The sequence below is a fragment of the Lissotriton vulgaris genome, unplaced genomic scaffold, assembly GCF_964263255.1.
Source record: "Lissotriton vulgaris unplaced genomic scaffold, aLisVul1.2 SCAFFOLD_661, whole genome shotgun sequence".
Classification (NCBI taxonomy): Eukaryota; Metazoa; Chordata; class Amphibia; order Caudata; family Salamandridae; genus Lissotriton; species Lissotriton vulgaris.
The window spans coordinates 270,889-291,989 of record NW_028249328.1 but is presented as its reverse complement, the minus strand read 5'-3'; the positions used below and the strand labels follow the sequence as shown (position 1 = coordinate 291,989).

The window sequence follows — 21,101 nt, the reverse complement described above, 5'->3', positions numbered from 1 at the left end:
CTAAAAGAACGCAGGCAGTGGGGCTTATGGTGACCGTCCGGATTCCTCCTGAGACGGCCGCTCCCCCACGCAGCTCCTCACCCGCCTGCAGTGGTATCGTAGCGCTTGGGCTGCAGACTGATTTGTGCCTCGCATTGCTCATTAGCTGTAACTGTGCTGCTTGTAGCGCTCTGGCATCGCAGCGCCTGCATTAATCAATTGTTTGTGCCTCGCATTGCTCATATTTTGTAACTGTGCCACCTCCAGTGCTCTGACACCGTAGCGCCTGCATCTTAAGTTTGTGCCTCGCTTTGCTTTCACCGGCACTGCCCATTCCTACCTGGTTAGCCTGCTACTCTGCTAGCAGCCATTTGCTTCGTCACGTTTGTTGTGGCGCCTCCCTGCTCGGACATACACCCCGCCCTCGGCCTCCCAGCTCTCCCTCCCCCGCCCCTCCCCCTCCACCTTCCATTTAAGACTGATGTCCCAACGCGCAGCGTCCACGCGCTACGGCCACGCCGAAGGTGCACCAAAGGTAAGCCCGTCTACGCCCGTCCGCGCCTGGACCGCGCCCAGCGCCAGACCCCCTGCCCCTCGCGCTGCCCAGCCCTCCCGCATTACCTATGATGCCGCCACCCTCCTAGCCCTCAACCCCGGTCGCGCCCCCAACTGCGTCCAAGCAGCTCCTGGACACACCCATGGACCTTTCTCCTGCTACTCCTGCAAATTCAGCGGCACCGACAACATCTCCGCTACGACCACACCACAGATTCCCGACCCCAACCACCTACAATGCATCCTTCTCTACACCCGCTCGGTCCACAGACACGCCATTGACCTATGGAATCTACTAGACACCATCTCTCCAGACGTCGCCTTCCTAACGGAAATTTGGATGAACGCCTCCTCCGCCCCTGACATCACCATTGCCATCCCTGAAGACTATAAGATCACTCGCAAGGACCGTACCGACCACACAGGAGGAGGAATAGCTATCGTCCATAAGAAATCAATCCGCATCTCAACCAGCTCTGACGCCAACCTCGCCAACTCCGAACACCTTCACTTCCAGATCCACATCGACCCCAAGACCACACTCAGAGGCACCCTCCTCTACAGACCACCAGGACCCCGCGCAAAATTCAGTGAAGACATCACGGACTTCATCACTCCACACGCGCTCCCCTCCAAAGACTACATCCTTCTGGGAGACCTCAACTTTCACCTTGAAAAGATCAACGACCGCAACACCACCACCCTCTTGGACAACCTCGCCAACCTCGGACTTAAACAACTGGTCACTTCCCCCACCCACATCGCAGGTCACACACTCGACCCAATCTTCACCTCCAGCAATCATGTCTCCTTCAGCCACACTACGGATCTCCTCTGGACTGACCACAGCTGCGTTCACTTCACCTTCAACAAGCCAAAACCCACCAACCACCTCCAACAAACTCTGCAAAGAAACTGGAACAAAATCACCATCGACCAGATCTCCTCATCGCTCCTTCTAAACACCCCAGCCCACTCTTCTAACCCAGACCAAGCCGCCGCTAACTTCACCCTATGGATATCCAACACCGCCGACACCTTAGCACCACTGAAAAAACGTCAAAGCAAACCTGGCAACAAGAAGGCCTCATGGTTCAACGATGATCTTAAGAAGTCCAAGAAACTCTGCCGCTCCCTTGAAAAGGCCTGGAAAAAAGACCCAACCACTAGCACCAAGGACGCCTTCAAAAACGCCACCCGCACACACCACCAACTAATCCGAAAGGCCAAGAAAACAGCATTCAAGGATCGACTTGACAACAACGCCCACAACAGCAAGGAACTTTTCAACATCGTCAAGGAATTTTCCAATCCCTCGGCCAACTCCAACGACATCACCCCCTCGCAAGCCCTCTGCGACTCCCTAGCCTCATTCTTCCACAACAAGATTGCAGACATCCACAACAGCTTCGACAACCAACCCGGAGACCAACCCGCCCAACCATATGCTGAACATTCTCCCCCCGTGAACACCCTTTACGACTGGAACGCAATCTCCACTGAGGACACCATCCGCCTGATGAACTCCATCCACTCAGGATCCCCCACAGACCCATGTCCTCACCACATCTTCAACAAAGCAGACTCCGTCATAGCACCGCACCTCCGAGACGTCATCAACTGCTCCTTCAACTCCGCAACCTTCCCTGAGAGCTGGAAACACGCTGAACTCACCGCCCTTCTGAAAAAACCCACAGCGGACCCCACCGAACTCAAAAATTACCGCCCCATTTCGCTCCTTCCATTCCCGGCAAAAGTAATCGAGAAAGCTGTCAACAACCAGCTCGCCGCCTTCCTCGAAGCCAACAAATCCCTCGACTCCTCACAGTCCGGCTTCCGAGCAAAACACAGCACGGAGACCACCCTCATCGCAGCAACAGACGACATTCGAACTCTACTGGACAATGGAGACACAGTCGCCCTCATCCTCCTCGACCTCTCTGCAGCCTTCGACACAGTCTGCCACAGCACCCTTTTACAACGCCTCAATAACATCGGAATACAAGGAAAAGCACTTGAATGGATCACCTCGTTCCTCTCCGGAAGAACCCAGAGAGTCCGCCTTCCACCATTCAAATCCGAGGCCACTGAAGTCATCTGTGGCGTACCACAAGGATCCTCACTCAGCCCCACCCTCTTCAACGTATACATGAGCCCCCTCGTGACCATCGCCCGCCAACACAACCTCAACATCATCTCTTACGCGGATGACACTCAACTAATCCTTTCTCTCACCAATGACCCCAGCACCGCCAAAACCAACCTACACGAAGGAATGAAAGAAGTTGCCGAATGGATGAAACACAGCCGCCTGAAACTGAACTCAGATAAAACAGAAGTCCTCATATTAGGCACATCCCCCTCTGCATGGGACGACTCTTGGTGGCCAGAAGCCCTTGGAAAAGCACCCATCCCGACAGACCACGCACGGAACCTAGGCGTCATCCTGGATTCTTCACTCTCAATGAACAGACAAGTCAGCGCCGTATCCTCATCCTGCTTCAACATTCTTCGCATGCTCAAAAAAACTTTCCGCTGGATCCCCACCGAAACCAGGAAAACAGTCACCCATGCTCTGGTAACGAGCCGACTGGACTACGGAAACACCCTCTACGCAGGTACTACCGCTAAACTCCAGAAGAAACTCCAACGAATCCAAAACGCCTCAGCCAGGATCATATTAGACATCCCGCGCAACGAACACATCTCTGGTCACCTGAAAGACCTCCACTGGCTACCCGTCAATAAGAGAATCACTTTCCGACTGCTAACCCACGCACACAAAGCACTCTACGACATCGGACCAGAATTCCTCAACTCACGACTGTCCTTCTACACCCCCTCCCGCCAACTACGTTCTTCCAGCCAAGCCCTCGCCACCGTACCTCGCATCAACAAGACCACCATGGGAGGCAGATCCTTCTCATACCTGGCTGCTAAAACATGGAACTCTCTCCCTACTTACCTTCGCCTTACCCAGAACCACCTAGCATTCAGAAAGCAACTTAAAACATGGTTATATGACAAATAATCCTCCTCCCCTTCCTAAGCGCCTTGAGACCCTCTGGGTATGTAGTGCGCTATATAAATTCTTTGACTTGACTTGACTTGACATGGCCTGTAACTTGGGGCCCTTACTCTGGAATTCTATTCTACTGGCTCTTGGACAAGATGAAATTCATCCACTGTCTACTAAGGCTCTCCTTTTGTTCCTCTTTTGTTGGTTGCGTTCAGTGCGGCCGGTGCGCAGGGTTCCCGCGGCCGGTGCGCAGGGTTCCCACAACCGGTGCGCAGAGTTCCCACGGCCAGTGCGCAGGGTTCCCACAACCAGTGCGCAGGGTTCCCACGGCCAGTGCGCAGGGTTCCCGCGGCCAGTGCGCAGGGTTCCCGCGGCCAGTGCGCAGGGTTCCCGCGGCCAGTGCGCAGGGTTCCCGCGGCCGGTGCGCAGGGTTCCCGCGGCCGGTGCGCAGGGTTCCCGCGGCCAGTGCGCAGGGTTCCCGCGGCCGGTGCGCAGGGTTCCCACGGCCGGTGCGCAGGGTTCCCACGGCCGGTGCGCAGGGTTCCCACGGCCGGTGCGCAGGGTTCCCACGGCCGGTGCGCAGGGTCCCCCTGGCTTGTGCGCAGGGTCCCCACGGCTGGTGCGCAGGGCTCCCACGGCCGGTGCGCAGGGTTCCCACGGCCGGTGCGCAGGGTTCCCACGGCCGGTAGGCAGGGTTCCCACGGCCGGTAGGCAGGGTTACCACGGCTTGTGCGCAGGGTTCCCACGGCCGGTAGGCAGGGTTCCCACGGCCGGTAGGCAGGGTTCCCACGGCCGGTGCGCAGGGTCCCCGCGGCTTGTGCGCAGGGTCCCCGCGGCTTGTGCGCAGGGTCCCCGCGGCTTGTGCGCAGGGTCCCCGCGGCTTGTGCGCAGGGTCCCCGCGGCTTGTGCGCAGGGTCCCCGCGGCCGGTGCGCAGGGTCCCCGCGGCCGGTGCGCAGGGTCCCCGCGGCCGGTGCGCAGGGTCCCCGCGGCCGGTGCGCAGGGTTCCCGCGGCCGGTGCGCAGGGTTACCACGGCCGGTGCGCAGGGTTCTCACGACCGGTGCGCAGGGTTCCCACGGCCGGTGCGCAGGGTTCCCACGGCTGGTAGGCAGGGTTCCCACGGCTGGTAGGCAGGGTTCCCACGGCTTGTGCGCAGGGTCCCCCTGGCCGGTGCGCAGGGTTCCCACGGCCGGTAGGCAGGGTTCCCACGGCCGGTAGGCAGGGTTCCCACGGCCGGTGCGCAGGGTCCCCACGGCTTGTGCGCAGGGTCCCCACAGCTGGTGCGCAGGGTTCCCCACGGCTGGTGCGCAGGGTTCCCCACGGCTGGTGCGCAGGGTTCCCACGGCCGGTAGGCAGGGTTCCCACGGCCGGTAGGCAGGGTTCCCACGGCCGGTCCGCAGGGTTCCCACGGCCGGTCCGCAGGGTTCCCACGTCTGGTAGGCAGGGTTCCCACGGCCGGTGCGCAGGGTTCCCACGGCCGGTGCGCAGGGTTCCCACGGCCGGTGCGCAGGGTTCCCACGGCCGGTGCGCAGGGTCCCCACGGCTTGTGCGCAGGGTCCCCCTGGCTGGTGCGCAGGGTTCCCACGGCCGGTAGGCAGGGTTCCCACGGCCGGTAGGCAGGGTTCCCACGGCCAGTAGGCAGGGTTCCCACGGCCGGTGCGCAGGGTTCCCACGGCCGGTGCGCAGGGTTCCCACGGCTGGTAGGCAGGGTTCCCACGGCCGGTGCGCAGGGTTCCCACGGCCGGTGCGCAGGGTTTCTCAGTTTCATGTTCACAGCAACAAGATGCTACCTGGCGTGACCTTGGATGGTGCCTGGCGTGACCTTTGGTGGTGCCTGGCGGGACTGTTCGCTTTATTAATTATAAAAAATAAAATTAAAAAAAACACAAATAGTAACTAATGTGCAAACAAATGTGGTAATTATGAACAACGAACCCTCAATGAATTGTCAAAGAGGGATTTAAAAAATGACTGTTGGCCAAATGCCAGAACAGACTCTGGTAGGGTGCCCCGGGGGTGCTGTAGTCCTGCTCGCACCCCCTGCGCCGTGGGACTGGCTCAGCTGGCAGGGAGGGAGGGTGGCAGAGAGTGATGGAAGCCGGTGGCCCTGACGTATCAGACCCTACAGAGATGCTCGGACGGGGAGGACGCGGCGAGGCAAAGGACCGCTCCGTGGTGGTGTTTATTTTTGCGTTAGTTGACGGGCCTCCATCTCAGCAGTGAACCTCATCCAGCTCGCTGTGCTCCGCTCAAACACGGGGTGTCGAGATCGTGCTCGGAGGGAACACGCCCACACACAGGCTCAAGTGTACCTGTGCCACGCGCAGCACGATACCAAGGTGTCGTGATATGCGAGCAGCCTTACAGGAGCCTCGAGCACACGACAGCCACTGGCCGCAGATCCAGCCCCAGCTGCCCATCCCGGGCCTGCAGCTGTGCCCACAGCTCAGTGCTTCATCCCGGGCCTGCAGCGGTGCCCACAGCTCAGTGCTTCACCCCGGGCCTGCAGCTGTGTCCACAGCTCAGTGCTTCATCCCGGGCCTGCAGCGGTGCCCACAGCTCAGTACTTCACCCCGGGCCTGCAGCTGTGTCCACAGCTCAGTGCTTCATCCCGGGCCTGCAGCGGTGCCCACAGCTCAGTGCTTCACCCCGGGCCTGCAGCGGTGCCCACAGCTCAGTGCTTCACCCCGGGCCTGCAGCTGTGTCCACAGCTCAGTGCTTCATCCCGGGCCTGCAGCGGTGCCCACAGCTCAGTGCTTCGCCCCGGGCCTGCAGCTGTGCCCACAGCTCAGTGCTTCATCCCGGGCCTGCAGCGGTGCCCACAGCTCAGTGCTTCACCCCGGGCCTGCAGCTGTGTCCACAGCTCAGTGCTTCATCCCGGGCCTGCAGCGGTGCCCACAGCTCAGTACTTCACTCCGGGCCTGCAGCTGTGCCCACAGCTCAGTGCTTCATCCCGGGCCTGCAGCGGTGCCCACAGCTCAGTGCTTCACCCCGGGCCTGCAGCGGTACCCACAGCTCGTGCTTCGCCCCGGGCCTGCAGCTCAGTGCTTCACTCCGGGCCACAGCTCAGTGCTTCACCCCGGGCCTGCAGCTGTGCCCACAGCTCAGTGCTTCACCCCGGGCCTGCAGCTGTGCCCACAGCTCAGTGCTTCACCCCGGGCCTGCAGCTGTGTCCACAGCTCGGTGCTTCACCCCCGGCCTGCAGCTGTGCCCACAGCTCGGTGCTTCACCCCCGGCCTGCAGCTGTGTCCACAGCTCAGTGCTTCATCCCGGGCCTGCAGCGGTGCCCACAGCTCAGTACTTCACCCCGGGCCTGCAGCGGTGCCCACAGCTCAGTGCTTCACCCCGGGCCTGCAGCTGTGTCCACAGCTCAGTGCTTCATCCCGGGCCTGCAGCGGTGCCCACAGCTCAGTACTTCACCCCGGGCCTGCAGCTGTGTCCACAGCTCAGTGCTTCATCCCGGGCCTGCAGCGGTGCCCACAGCTCAGTGCTTCACCCCGGGCCTGCAGCTGTGTCCACAGCTCAGTGCTTCATCCCGGGCCTGCAGCGGTGCCCACAGCTCAGTGCTTCGCCCCGGGCCTGCAGCTGTGCCCACAGCTCAGTGCTTCATCCCGGGCCTGCAGCGGTGCCCACAGCTCAGTGCTTCACCCCGGGCCTGCAGCGGTGCCCACAGCTCAGTGCTTCATCCCGGGCCTGCAGCGGTGCCCACAGCTCAGTACTTCACTCCGGGCCTGCAGCTGTGCCCACAGCTCAGTGCTTCATCCCGGGCCTGCAGCGGTGCCCACAGCTCAGTGCTTCACCCCGGGCCTGCAGCGGTACCCACAGCTCGTGCTTCGCCCCGGGCCTGCAGCTCAGTGCTTCACTCCGGGCCACAGCTCAGTGCTTCACTCCGGGCCACAGCTCAGTGCTTCACCCCGGGCCTGCAGCTGTGCCCACAGCTCAGTGCTTCACCCCCGGCCTGCAGCTGTGCCCACAGCTCGTGCTTTACTCCGGGCCTGCATCTGTGCCCAAGGCACGGTGGGCAGGAGCTGGCACCACCAGAGCAGGTCTGCTGGAGGGGAGTGTGTTTGTTCCAGTTCTGAACCTGTGATTGTTCCCATAACTCCCTCTGCGGACCTCTGCCTACAGACTCCTTCGAGGTGAAGGCGGAAAGAGCCACGAACAGCTCTAGAAAGAGCTGCCACCCTGCACCTGGGTTCTCATCCCAAGAAAGAGGTGCCAACATGCTTCGGGCACGGACCCCAGGTGTCGTCCTGTCCCTTCTTCTGGACCTACTGAGTGAGCAGTTGCACAGAGTGGGCGGGGCCTCATGGCTCTGGGTAACCAGATGACCCTACACCCTCCCCAAGACCCCCGCCCGTCAGGTAATATCACGGAACTGAACTCATACTTTACATCTTTCTGGTACGGTGTAGGCCTCACACAGCCAAGCTGCATTCATCACACTACTGACAAAAATGTAATCTGGATTCATCTGATGTAAGAGAAATACTCTCCTGATACCACTTCTACAAGGCTTAGGATATTTATTTTCAGAAATGATGGGAGTTAAACAACCTGTTGGATAGCTTGCAGATGCTGGCTGGTGAGGGGTCAGTTGGTTCGTTTCTCTAAGACCTTTGTCATGGGTGGTAGGAGGGAGATTGGGCTATGGTTGGAAGTATGGGTCAGTGGATGGTTTCTTGAGCAGAGGCATGATGGTGGCCTGTTTCCTGGTGTCTGGAAATGCGGCGGAGTCGGTGGAGGCATTGGGGATGGGTGTTGGTGCTTCACTGATCAGTAGGAGTGCTTTGGTGAAGGCATGGTGGGGGCAAGGGTCAGAAGGAGGCCACAAGTGAATGGTCCTCATAGTGCTAGTGATTTTGATGGTGGCAATGGCAGGCCACAACGTCAGGGTTCATTACTGAAACCGTGATGGGAAGTTGAGATGTGCTGTGCTTTGCTCTGGTTGAGGGACGAACCAGCTGTATATGGAGGTGATTTTGATACTGGAGAAATCCAAGCGCTTGTTGCAAAGGTCTTATGGGGGGGGGGGGGAGAGAGGGTGTTGTTGGAGGCGGCAGGAGGTATGGGTAAATCTTTGAAATATTGCTTTGCAAGTATGATATGGCATTGTTCTAGATCCTTACTGATGGGGCTCTCTCGAGTGTTGAGGTTGTCTACCGTTTGGTTGTGTTGTGATTAACTGTGGTGTGCTGCACGGCTCCTCCTTTTCCTTGTTGCAATTTAATCTCCGTTTTACCTCTGCTGCACCTCAGCCTCTCTTTTGGATGCCAAGCGGTTTCGTATGTAGAGGACACATGGATTCTGGTTCAGCTGAACCCAAAGACCCCGATCTTTGACCAAACTTGAATTCTATTGTCCAGCAATGGATGAATCACAGCTTCCTAAGCATTAACACAGCCAGAGCTCTTACTTTTCAGAAGAAAAACTTCACCAGAGCAACTGTTCACTGCCTTCTTCCATGGGTGAACCACCAATGCCCATGCCAAAGGTCAAATCGATTAGTAGGATTATTCAGGAAAATCTGTTCCTTATCCCCTAATGTTTCTCTGTTGCCAACCCCTGCGGTGGGTTACCGAAGACACATAGGAAACTTCTACCATTCCTTGCAAGTGATTGCAGCGCTACAGGTATGCTCAGTTTACAGCGAGGTTGGCTACTTTTATCTCCTGAATTAAGGGCTCCCTGCTAGGCCCCAGAATATCCAGAATTATCCAGTAAGACTGTTCTGTAAACTAAATCATGTGATGTTTTGAAAGTGTAAGCTTCACTGGCTGTCCTTGGACCAAAGTACCAGGTTTATGACCCACTGCCTCGCTTATAAAATCTGCTACAATAGAATGCCCTCATGGATCATGCTCGTCTCCGGATTCCCGGATAAATAAACCTTGCAGTCGGGGTGGTCATTCCCCTTTGAGGACCCTGCATTTCGGAATGAGCCTCTGTTCTCATTCAGATGAAACAAAGTTATCTGGTCTTTCAGAAATCAATCCAACCTTTCTGTTTAAATAAAGGAGGCACTGGCCATGTACCATACTCTCGGGAAATCTTGCTTTTGTAGCAAAGGTTTAGGTGGTTTTAGTGTCAAATATTTCTATAGTGGTCCTCTTGAGTGAAGTGTTTGAGTTTAGAACCATATGATGAAACCAAAGTATGGCAAGGGCTGCTGACCCGTGGTGGGAGCATAAGTTCTTGTTAGCTATCTTCAAGTCCTACGTATCCAATATCTTATACTGATACACAACTCCATGTAGGCGGCCAACACCCTGCGGCTCAAGAACGCCATGCATAGCATGGGGTTGGGTGGGCAACCTCCTTCCAGCGTGGCCTTTGTTTGTGCGCAGTGTGGGGTTTGCGCTGGACCTGGTCGATGGCCGCCAACTCCCCGCGAGCACACACCCCACATTTTTTTTAACATTTAGATTCCTGGTCATTTGATAGTTCCTCAGGAGTTCTGGAAAGAACCACTGAACTCTTGCAGGATCTCAGCAAATGCTCCAAATGTCCCACCCCAAAATTTCCAGCCCACATTGTCGAAGGCATCAGGGTACCCCTAATTTGCCGCTTTATATGATATTTTTTTTAAGTGTTTTTAAGACACCGTGGCAGCGTCCTGGTGTCCTGCTATGGCGGCTGCAACATTTCTACTGGTGTTGCGGCATCCCAATCAGACGGGCACAGCCTCATAGCCAGGTGAAGCCTAGAACTTATTAGACCTCTGAAATTGAAAGACTTCTGTAAGTGAAAGAAGGGTTAGTGATGTGGGTTGATGCTTTTAGCGGCTTGTCGCAGTTATTTCATATGTATATATTTCAGCTGCCGACGAGCCAATCAAAATGTAGCATCTTAGAAGAGTACAAGAGTCAGACTAACAATAATAATCGCATATATACAGAGCACTGCACCAGTCGCCTGGTGTCTAGGGATTGATAATGGGGGTTGCCACTCACTAAATCCACTCCGGAAGAATGAAAGAGTGGAAAGGAATCTGTGACCTTTAGGCTATAGAGAGGTTTTACAATGGAAGCCTGAGCTATCTTAGCGGCTCTTTTTTTATGTTCACTTAGAGCTTAACATTCATTCAGTTTACAGGAACTACGTTTTTTCCAAATATAACAACTGGCTACTAAGAGCACTGTACGCGGACCGTACATTAAGTTGCTGTGAAACAGGCAAAATGCTGTGCATTAGAGCTGTATAGGAGCCCCACACTGCTGGTCGATGCTCTAACTGTGGCCACCAATTCTGACCAGCTAGATGCCCCTGGCAGCACCCCTCATTATGATAATGCACCTGAGCATAACGCCACATGAGGGGGGGTTTGAAAGAGTTGGGGGTGGGGGGAAGCCAGCACACAATGGGGTGGGGTTTATCTGCAGCTCTGCTCAGTGCCATCTGGGGCAGATGGAAGTCCACGCAGAGCCACCACATGGCAGCTGCAGGAGCTCTGCAAGGAAAACTGGAGGAGCCAGGCAGCACCAGGGAATATTCAAAGGATGACGTATCTCACATGGTCAGACCACGTCACACAAAAGCTCCTCGTTATCAAGCTTCCAAGATCACAATCTCCAGTGGTTCCTGTGCCCATGGGTAGCAACGTTACAAGATGAGAAACCAAAAGATGCAAGAAAGGGAAAAGACGACAACATTCTCTTACTAAGCCCCCAAAACCCAGAAGAGCCTAGGCACGCTCAGAACATTTTCTTGATCTAAAGTATGAGAACACATTTAGTCACAAGGATCTCAGCACACCCTACTATCGGCATAATCTCCCCCCAATGACCACCCTTTGACACTCTCAAATGTTTTAGAATCCCTTAACCCCTTCCATGCGGCCGCGATTCCCCTGGTGTGCTGTAAACAACACGAACAGGGGCAGGCCGTGACGAACCCCAGCCGTCATCAGCACACGAGCACCGTAGTGCATGACAGCTTTGGTTCGTCATCAGCATGGAAGGGGTTAATGCCATTTAACTCTCTCCTCCTTTTGTTAGATAGCAACTCCCCTTTTGTACAAGGTTGCTATTTAGCCCAGTTGTGCTCTTTAGATCCCACAAACACATGTGACAGAGTATGCACATTTCGACAGAAAACCTTTGATTTTATTTTTTCGCGGTGTATGGCAACCTCTCTGTGGAAACCCCTTGCATAAACCATTGGCTTGCCCACAAGTATTTACAAACATATGGGGCTTATTTTTTAACCTCATAGGAGCGTTGAACGTTCAGCGCCCAGTGCTGAACGTTCGAAGAACGAATGCTAGCGCTGCACTGACAAGGTAGTGCTCGCAACGACCTTTAGCCGACGGCAGCACTTAAGGGGTTAACACAATTTTAAACTGATATTGCCTACTAAGCGTTCTCACCCTTCTACAGGAAAAAAATGTGTATAATGTAATGACTGTATAAAACCTGTTGATTACGTATTTTATAATATGCTGTAAAGTTACAGAGAAGTACTGTCCTTCCGGGCGGGCAGGTTCAAGGGAAATCAAATAAAAACAAATCCTCCTGTACACTATAAAAAGAGGCAAGTGATGAGTGGAAGAGCTAGGCCCTTCCAAAACTATGCTGAGGTGGGCATCTTGTGGTAACTAAAGCCCACTCCAAGTTGGATTACCGATAGATGTCTGGAGTAAAAATCACTTTTCTCAGTCACATCAGATTGGTCTGGCGTTGCGCTGGGAAATATTACTTAGTAAGACAGCTATCCTGCTTGCACGAGGCAAGAAAAAGCTGCAGACTACTTTAATGCTGGGTCCTGTCCTGGACATATTGCGCAAGCGAGGCACCATATCCTGAGTGTGTAAGGTGCTTCACAACATGAGACGCTGGAGCATCACATGAAATTCTCATCAGAAAATCACAAAAACATGACTGGGCTCACAACGGAGGACAGACAGCTTGCCATAGAGAACTATAAAATAGGAAACTGAAGTAGTTAAGCAACAAACCCTTGTCTTCATTAGGCCTGGGCGGAATGTCAATGACACTGGAGTAATTGTGGTAATTTTGGTAATGCCGTGCGACTCTTTTACGCTGAATAACCAACAATTACGCAAGTACACCTGCTTGTGTATTTATGAGTTACGAGAGTGCATTTTACGCTATATAAATAGCACTAAATGATGGGAGTACATTGGGGAAACCCTACAAAGTGCATGTTTAGTGCCACTTCTTAGTTAAAAATGCATTCTCGCACCCATTTTGGATGCAAGGAGGCGTTTTGGAGCTAAGAAATCGCTCTAAACACAGACTTACTCTTCTCACGTAATTATGCAGTATCCTACAGAATTCTCAGGTAATTTCAAGTGGTGACGCTACTCAATTAAGCGTGTTATGCCCTCTGTTAGTCTGAATTCATTCTCAATCCAGCGGTCACTCTGCCCTAATAACCAACTCCAACCCATTACTCTGCCAGGAAGAAGATCGGCTCTTCACAGTGCCACCCCTTCTCACTTACGGTCAGTGTTAAAGGGCACTCACCAATCTCACCAGCGACCTGGTCCAGCTTCTCTTGGGATCTGCTGATGAGGACGATGCTCATTCCACGCCGAGCCAACTGCGGATAGAAACAGAGTGTGATCAGGGCAGTGAGGGAAGCAGGGTAGGGCAGTGAGGGAAGCAGGGTAGAACAGCACACGACAAACGGGTATCCGCTCAAGACACAGTACACAACAGCACAAGTATAACAGGTGAGCAGTCAGGACGGCGGGCAGCGCAGCTTAAGACAGTCCGGAGAGACACTAGTGAAAGGACAGTGAGTGGACTCAGTGGCAGTGATAATAGGGGGGCAACACTACCATGGTCCCCTCTGGCTTGTTGTCTGTTACAGAAGCTGACAATTCACCCCTAGTGACTGGATTGGAGGGCTGCTGATGCTTACAATGGCATCCGCGTGCATTTAAGAAGGAAATGCAGTGTTTGTAAAGTATGTCAAGCCCCTCTGGTTTTCCAAATGGACATGTTTGCATTCCTAAATATAAATGTACTGCACTTTATTCTATTTGAACGTTCTCTCCGCTGGTCACTCTTATTTTGGTGTCCCATCACCTCAGCGCTGGCATGGGGTGGGCAAAGGCAAGGACATGATCCGAGCAGGGGAGGGACGTCAAGGAGAAAAGTGCAGCCGGTGCAGTGTTCCTGGTTCTGGAGTTACCAGGTACACTGCTCTAAGACGAAGTGAAGCAAACCCCAGTAATCAGGCATCTAGCATTGGTCCAAGAAACAATATGTGAAGTGACATTGCTGAGGCTGGAAGGCTGACGAGTGGGCTTGGCAACTCTGTCTGGTGATAGGAGGATCTTGGGCTCAGGTCAGAGCCAGGCTGGGGCTTCTCTCCTGTCAGCATGAGTAAGGATTGGAAAGTGCTGGAATGTGGGGCGCTCGGGCCAAGGCCCTTGTGGTTCTTCTGGGGTAGAAGGACTACAGCCTGTTCCATTTCAAGACCAGGTAAACATGTTTGAAAGTGGTGGTAAAAATATAAAAGCTAGTATTTTTACCACTTCCTGTACAAACAAAAACTAGTAATTGCATTGAAGTCAATAGCAATTCAAATGTATTATAAAAATATGTAAACCTCTTCCCTGAAGAAACAAGCTTAGAAAGGGGAGGATCGGTGGCAGTCATCCTCCTGGATCTGAGCGCGGCATTCGATACCGTTAACCACGGTATCCTTTAGCAGCGTCTCCTGGACACCGGAATATCTGGCAGAGCTCTGGAGTGGTTCAGGTCCTACCTGAGTGACAGATCTTTCCAGGTGTATGAGGGCAATGTCACCTCCTCTAGCAAGCCTCTGGGATGCGGAGTCCCACAGGGATCATCATTGAGCCCGACGTTATTTAACGTCTACATGAGTCCACTGGCTGAGATCGTCCGTCCGTATGGTATGGTATTGAGATCGTTACCTACGCGGACAATACTCAGCTGGTGGTCTCTCTAGCACAGGCAGGGGGATCTTCGGCGAGTGTAGATCTTGCTGGTTGCCTGGAGATGGTCAAGAGCTGGATGACCAAGTCTTGTCTCAAACTTAATGGAGACAAGACCGAGCTCCTGCTCTTGGGTCACACTGCACCATCTTCCATAGACACTCTTTGGCCATCCAGTTTAGGTCCTGCCCCTGTTCCCAAAGGCGCCATTAAGACCCTCGGCGTCTGGCTTGATAGGTCCCTGTCATTCGATCAACAGGCAATAAAACTTTCTGCCATTTGCTTCGGCATCCTGAGAGTCATCAGGAAGATCTTACCTCTACTCCCCTTTGTTGCACGAAAAACCGTGGTTCTGGGCCTGATCCAATCACGGCTGGACTACGGAAATGCATTATATCTCGGAGCTCCTGACTTTACTTTACGCAAATTACAACTGATACAGAACTGCGCAGCACGAACGCTTTTACAAATCCCCCGTAGATCCTCAGTAAAGTCCGGACTAAGGAAACTGCACTGGCTTCCCGTAAGGGAAAGAGTAAACTTCAAATCACTTTGCATTGCACACCAGACCTTCTGGTCTTTAAGTCCGGCAATTAATCTCCCCCTCATCACACCCTATCTTCCCACCAGACAGCTGCGCTCTACCTCCGCAAATCTAGCCATTGTGCCGCAAATAAAGAAATCAAGATCTGGAGGCTGCTCCTTTTCTTATAATATAGCCAAGCTGTGGAATACCCTTCCCCAGCAACTAAGATCCAACCCCGACATCCTCTTCTTCCGTAAACAGCTGAAAACACTCTTGTTCACCACGTAAATAGTGGAGCTTGACACTTCCTTTTCCTGATTTTAGCTTCAGTTGGTATTCTTAGCGCTTGGACGCCTCAGGGCCGCTATGTGCGCTCTAGAAATCTAAATTCATTCATTCAAAGAAAAAAAACAGAATATCGACGTCAAAAAGGAATAAAGGGGATTTTACAGACATTCTATTTGAAATATCGGGTCCTAGCCCATTCATAATCTCAAAACATAAATAGCCAATATTTTCTTTGATAAACGGGGCCATCCTGCTGCTGGTAGGTTTGTCAGCAACCAGATCTGCTAATGTCACCGTCTCCCTTGGGGATAGGACAGTGCATCCGTGCCAGCAGCGAGGGGGTTGCGAGGAGGGCACACCGGGTAAAGCACTGGCTGCACAGACGTGTCTGCAACAAACACGTCACCAACCCATATCTCGACAGGGAATCGAATCCTTTTGGGAACAGAACACCGAGACCCATTGCTTACAGTCATTTTTAGTTAGTGTCCAACTTGAGGCTTTCTATAGCGCCACGTCACTTCGCGTTAACTTCCCAGCACTTGGAAAGTGAAATCTGGTTACACTGAAAGGAAGCCGCATATGCGCGATACTATATACAAAAATACCAATATGGGGGACGGGATTAAAAGAGGAGGAGAGCGAGAAAGAAAGCAAAATGAGGTGAACCTGGAGAGAAGCAGTGAATGGACTAAAAGAAATGAGGAGCAGGCGGGTGAGAAAGGTGAGGACAGAAGAGGCGAGCATCGCCAGCAGTGGGGAGGAGGAAAGAGGACGGTGCTGAGGAGAGAGGCATCTGAGGGAGGGTAACAGGGGCAGGGGGGGAGGGAAGGAACAGTGAAGAGAAGTGATCTCTTACTTTCTATGGTGCTCTAATTAACATACTCTGTATAACTGTGAATGAGGTAACATTAGGGCTATTTCTGACAGGCTTCATTCAGCAATTCACTGTGACATCAGCAAGAGTGGGCGTCAGGGGGAGTGTGGCAGCATCTTTTATCAGTCCACGAGGCCCTGTCACTAGCTCGATCAGTCACGCTCATATCCACATCACCATCCCAATGCCGGCTACCCTCACTATTCCGCTCACGCTCCCAGACCCCTGCACTTCCCCGGTCCCGGATTCACTTCCAATCCCTGTCGCATTCCCATTCCTCATATCACTCCAACCATGCTATGCCCTGGGACTAGCCAATCCCTGCTTCACTTGCCATCCCTGTCGCATTCCCAATCTTCATATCAATCCTAATACGAGACACCCTGGGACTAGCCAATTCCTACCTTAATTCCCATCCCTGCCACGTTCCCAATCCTGATAGCATTTCTAATGTGATGCACCCTGGGAATAGCCAATCCCTGTTTCGCTTTCCATCCCTGTCGCATTCCCTATCTTCATATTAATCCTAGTATGCGACTCTCTCGGACCAGATAATCCAGGCTTCACTTCTCACCCATAACATTCCCAATCCTCTATCAATCCTAATGTGAGGCAACCTGGGACTAGCCAATCCCGGCTTCACTACCCACCGTCACATTCCCAATCCTCACATCAATCCTACTGTGAGGCACCCTAGGACTAGCCACTCCCTGCTTCAAATCCCAACCCTGTCAGAGTACCAATCCTCATAATAATCCTAGCATGCTACACCCTGGAACTAGCCAATCCCTGCCTCACTTCCCATTCCTGTCTGTTGGACAGGCCACGTGAGGGGCTTGCCTCCTCCCCGCATGACAGGGCCCGAGCCCCGGTCCTCCCGATGTTACCCACAGAAGCAACCCGAAAACCCGTCCCAGGCGGGACTCCTGCCCCCGGACATCTCTGTGTCCTATGGTCGAATCCCTTCCAGCTCCCTCGGCCGGCCCGGCCGCCATCTTGGACACTGCACCACGAGGTCGCGTGGTCTCAGATCGACCCTAACCCTGGGCCTGGCCAGGCCCCGACATCCCGGCCCCACCATCCACCCAGGAGATGAACGGCCCACTTGACAGGTCAATGGGAGAAAGAAGTGTCGATGGCTCTCCCCCGCCAGGTGCCGTTCGCACCCAGCTCCCCCGGGCGCTGGCTCCACCCCCCTGCTGGGTGTCTGGACTCCCTCATCCCAGACCTCCCGACCTCCAAGTGCGAGGGTCCGGACATCAAAGGGCGCCAGACCTATAACTGGGGCAGCTCCAGAGCAGGAAGGCAGTTGTATCCTGGAGTCGAGAGACACCGCGACGAACTCATCCCTGACGGACTACTGGCGCTGCCGTAGTCCTGCCTTGCGAACGATTGTCCTGCCTGCTGGCGCTGCCGCAACCTTCTGAATCCTTCAACCTCGTCGGGACCTGCTGGCTCTGCCACGGACCGTTGTAACAACCATCTTCACCGGGACCTGCTGGCACCGCCGCGGACCGTCGTCACCTTCGATCATCTCGGGACCTGCTGGCCCCGCCGCGGCCCGACCATCTAGAACGCCGAGCTCAAGGATTGTGAGCTATCCATCGTATCATCCCATCTACCAGATTGGTAACAAGACTGTCCCGCTAACCCCTTCCCATCCAAGAGACTAAGATTCGAGGGGACCCCTGAGTCCAGACCTCCTAGTACCATTCTACCGTACTTAAAGATTGCTTATAAAGAACGTTAAACCTTATCATTGTGTAGTGTACGTCTGTGGGGGGGAAGTTACTTGTCTGTACGATCGCTGGAGACGGCTCTCCCCGGAGACCTCTCCCCTTGTCCTCGGCCGACCCTCCCGGTCCGTCTAACACTGTCGCATTCCCAATCTTCATATCAATCCTAATACGAGACAACCTGGGACAAGCCAATCCCTGCCTTACTTCCCATCCCTGCCACGTTCCCAATCCGGATAGCATTTCTAATGTGAGGCACCCTGGGACTAGCCAATCCCGGCTTCTCTTCCCATCCCTGTCGCATTCGCAATTTTAATATTAATCCTAGTATGCGACTCTCGGACCAGATAATCCAGGCTTCACTTCTCACCCATAACATTCCCAATCCTCATATCAATCCTAATGTGAGGCACCCTGGGACTAGCCAATCACAGCTTTAATTCCCATCCCTGTCGCATTATCAATCCTCATAATAATCCTAGCATGGAACGCCCTGGGACTAGCCAAACCCTGCTTCGCTTCCCATCCCTGTCGCATTCCCAATCTTCATATTAATCCTAGTATGCAACTTCTTCGGACCAGATAATCCCGGCTTCACTTCTCACCTGGAACATTCCCAACCCTCACATCAATCCTAATGTGATGGACCCTGGGACTAGCCAATACCAGCTTTACTTCCCACCCGTCACATTCCCAATCCTCATATCAATCCTAATGTAAGGCATCCTGGGACTAGCCAATCCCAGCTTTACTTCCCATCCCTGTTGCATTACCAATCCTCATTTCATTCCTACGATCTAACACTTTTAAATCCCTGCCACCCACACTAACCACCCGTCACCCGTCACCCCTCATCCCTGTCGCTTCCCAATCTGCTGCAGATGAATGGAAGATAACTGGGTGCACAGAGTCCAACTGCAGCGCATAAACCCGGCTTATGGTTCTGAAAGTCAGGACTGGGGTGCTTCATCAGACCTGCTTGGATCCACAGTACTGAAATAGCAGGGGTGCACTGGCAAAGCTTTTTGAGAGCAAGGGGGAAACGCACCCTAGGATGCTTCGCCACATGATGGAGTTGTTTTACAAGGGCTACGTCTGCATGTGGTGACAGGATAGGTCACTGACCGCTATGTGTGTGGGACTCGGGCAGGATTTAGGTAATCTGCAGTATCTTGTTAAGGTGTCTTCAGTGGAATATGTTTTAGTGCTGCTGATCGGGGCTGAGGCACATTGGTAACAATATGTGAGAGTGACTTTACTGGAACTGTGGATTTTCTTTGCAAGCACAGCCACAAGATCCACTTGAAAACAGTTTCTTTCATGAGAACAACTCATTGCTGCCTCAGAATAAGGCCTACTTCATCACTATAGAATATACGGATGTTGATACTGTAACAAACTCCGACGCATTCTGAATAGCAACAATACCAGTTTAAAGCACAAGTATAATACGCGTTGGTAGAGGCAATTAGTCTGGCGTTGCCTGAAAGACATTTGGATTTGTCAATGCTTGTTAATTGCTGTCTTTTTGTTTATAAAATGGTGTGGGAGCTATCGGGCCCTGGGCCCAGACTGGAATCAGAATGTTCAAGTTTTGTTTACTTTTAACCTCTCCCATGCTCGTGACGGTACCGTTCCGTCACGAACCTTGGGTGGGCTGTGCTGGTGACAGAACGGTTCAGTCACGGCCCACTCGTTCTATTGAGCGGGCGGGGCCGTGACGGAACCGTTCCGTCACAAGCACAGCTCACCCGCGTGCCGTGACGGAGCGGTTCCGTCACAAGCACGGGAACGACGCGCGGCTCCCCTTCCCCCTTAGCACTGCGGCGGAATAGCCGCCGCAGTGAAGGGGTTAAACAAAGGGCAATGTATTTAGTGGGTTGGGTCTATTGTTTATAAATGCACGGTCACGGTTAGAAAAGGTAAGTTGCAAGTTAGGTAATCAAGCGGGGACTAACCCTCCCACTGGATAAATTCAGGGCCACAAAGGCTATAGATCCTGCCTTGGTGTATTTGGTAGCTTCAAACGCTTTACTGCTACTGAAGTGCAGCCTGAGAGACAGTCTCAACACTGGAAAGCTACACCAGAGTCTGCTGTCGCCCAAGACTGATACTAGCTTCCGTTAAAGGGAACCGCTGGCTTTGCGGAAACCAGAGACAAGTAACTGTTTTCTGGCTGGACTTCAACCTGAAGGCAGAGGGGTGGTGTTATATTCTTGAATAATATTTAAGAATCTATTATTGTAAATATGTTTTGCCACTCTCAGTATATCGCAATCTGTGTCTTTAAGTTTATTGCATTCTTTAAAGTTCTTTGCTGATGCATTCTATGACATCTATGGATTCCATTTATGAGATGTGAAGGGATCAGATGTGAACTGCCTGCAGCATACGAGCTGTTTCATCTCTGTGCTCTTTTAATAAATGTAACTTGCTTAGTACTTCTAATGAATTTGTGATCAATTGGATTACTACAATTGGCGACGAGGATGGGATGATAAGAGATCAACTGATAGTGCAATGTTGCAACAAAAAGATGCAAGAAAGGTTATGGGCGGCAAAAAATCCAACACTGAGTAATGCGATTGACATAGCTAAGGTTGTAGAACAATCAGAAACATGTATGAAGGAGACGGAAAAGAAAACAAGCACAGCTGATGTAAATAGTGTGTCTCAAGAGGAGGTGGCTGTAGTAAATAGCAATAAGAGCAATGAAAGCGTGTGGAAGAAAGTGATTCCTAGTGGAAAGCGTAACAGTACTCCTGGAACAAACAGAGAACAAAATAGAATGTAGGAAAGAGTATGTTCTAGATGTGGAAGCACGTATCATACTGCAGAGTATAAGAAATGCTATGCATTGGATAAGCATTGTAAGAAATATGGTAAAAAAGGCCATTTCTTCAAGGTGCGTTAGTCAAACAATAGACAGAGGGTGGCTGCTATTGGTAATCACATGATTGGGGTATCTTCTACTTGTACGATTGAAGGTATGGATAAATTGTTGTGTGTTGAGGATGACACTTTTTGTGTTTAACATGAGGATGACATGATGGCCCCGGGAAGGAAAAGGAGGCCCAAGGCTTACAGTTTATGATTAATGGTAAGGAAGTGGAGTTAATGGTAGATTCAGAGTCGTTTTGGACGATTGTTCCTTGGTCAGTATATGAACAAAACTGGCCTAAGGAAAAGCCA

General features: G+C 52.9%; 1 protein-coding gene across 1 annotated transcript in view; it reads right to left on the bottom strand.

The window, feature by feature from the left end:
- HSD17B12 (hydroxysteroid 17-beta dehydrogenase 12) overlaps positions 1-21,101 on the bottom strand; it is a 361,745-nt gene that overhangs the window by 223,408 nt on the left and 117,236 nt on the right. Inside the window, exon 3 of the mRNA XM_086950325.1 lies at positions 13,041-13,116. Within this exon, the coding sequence (XP_086806451.1) occupies positions 13,041-13,116 (76 nt within the window). The remainder of the gene's footprint in view (positions 1-13,040; positions 13,117-21,101) is intronic.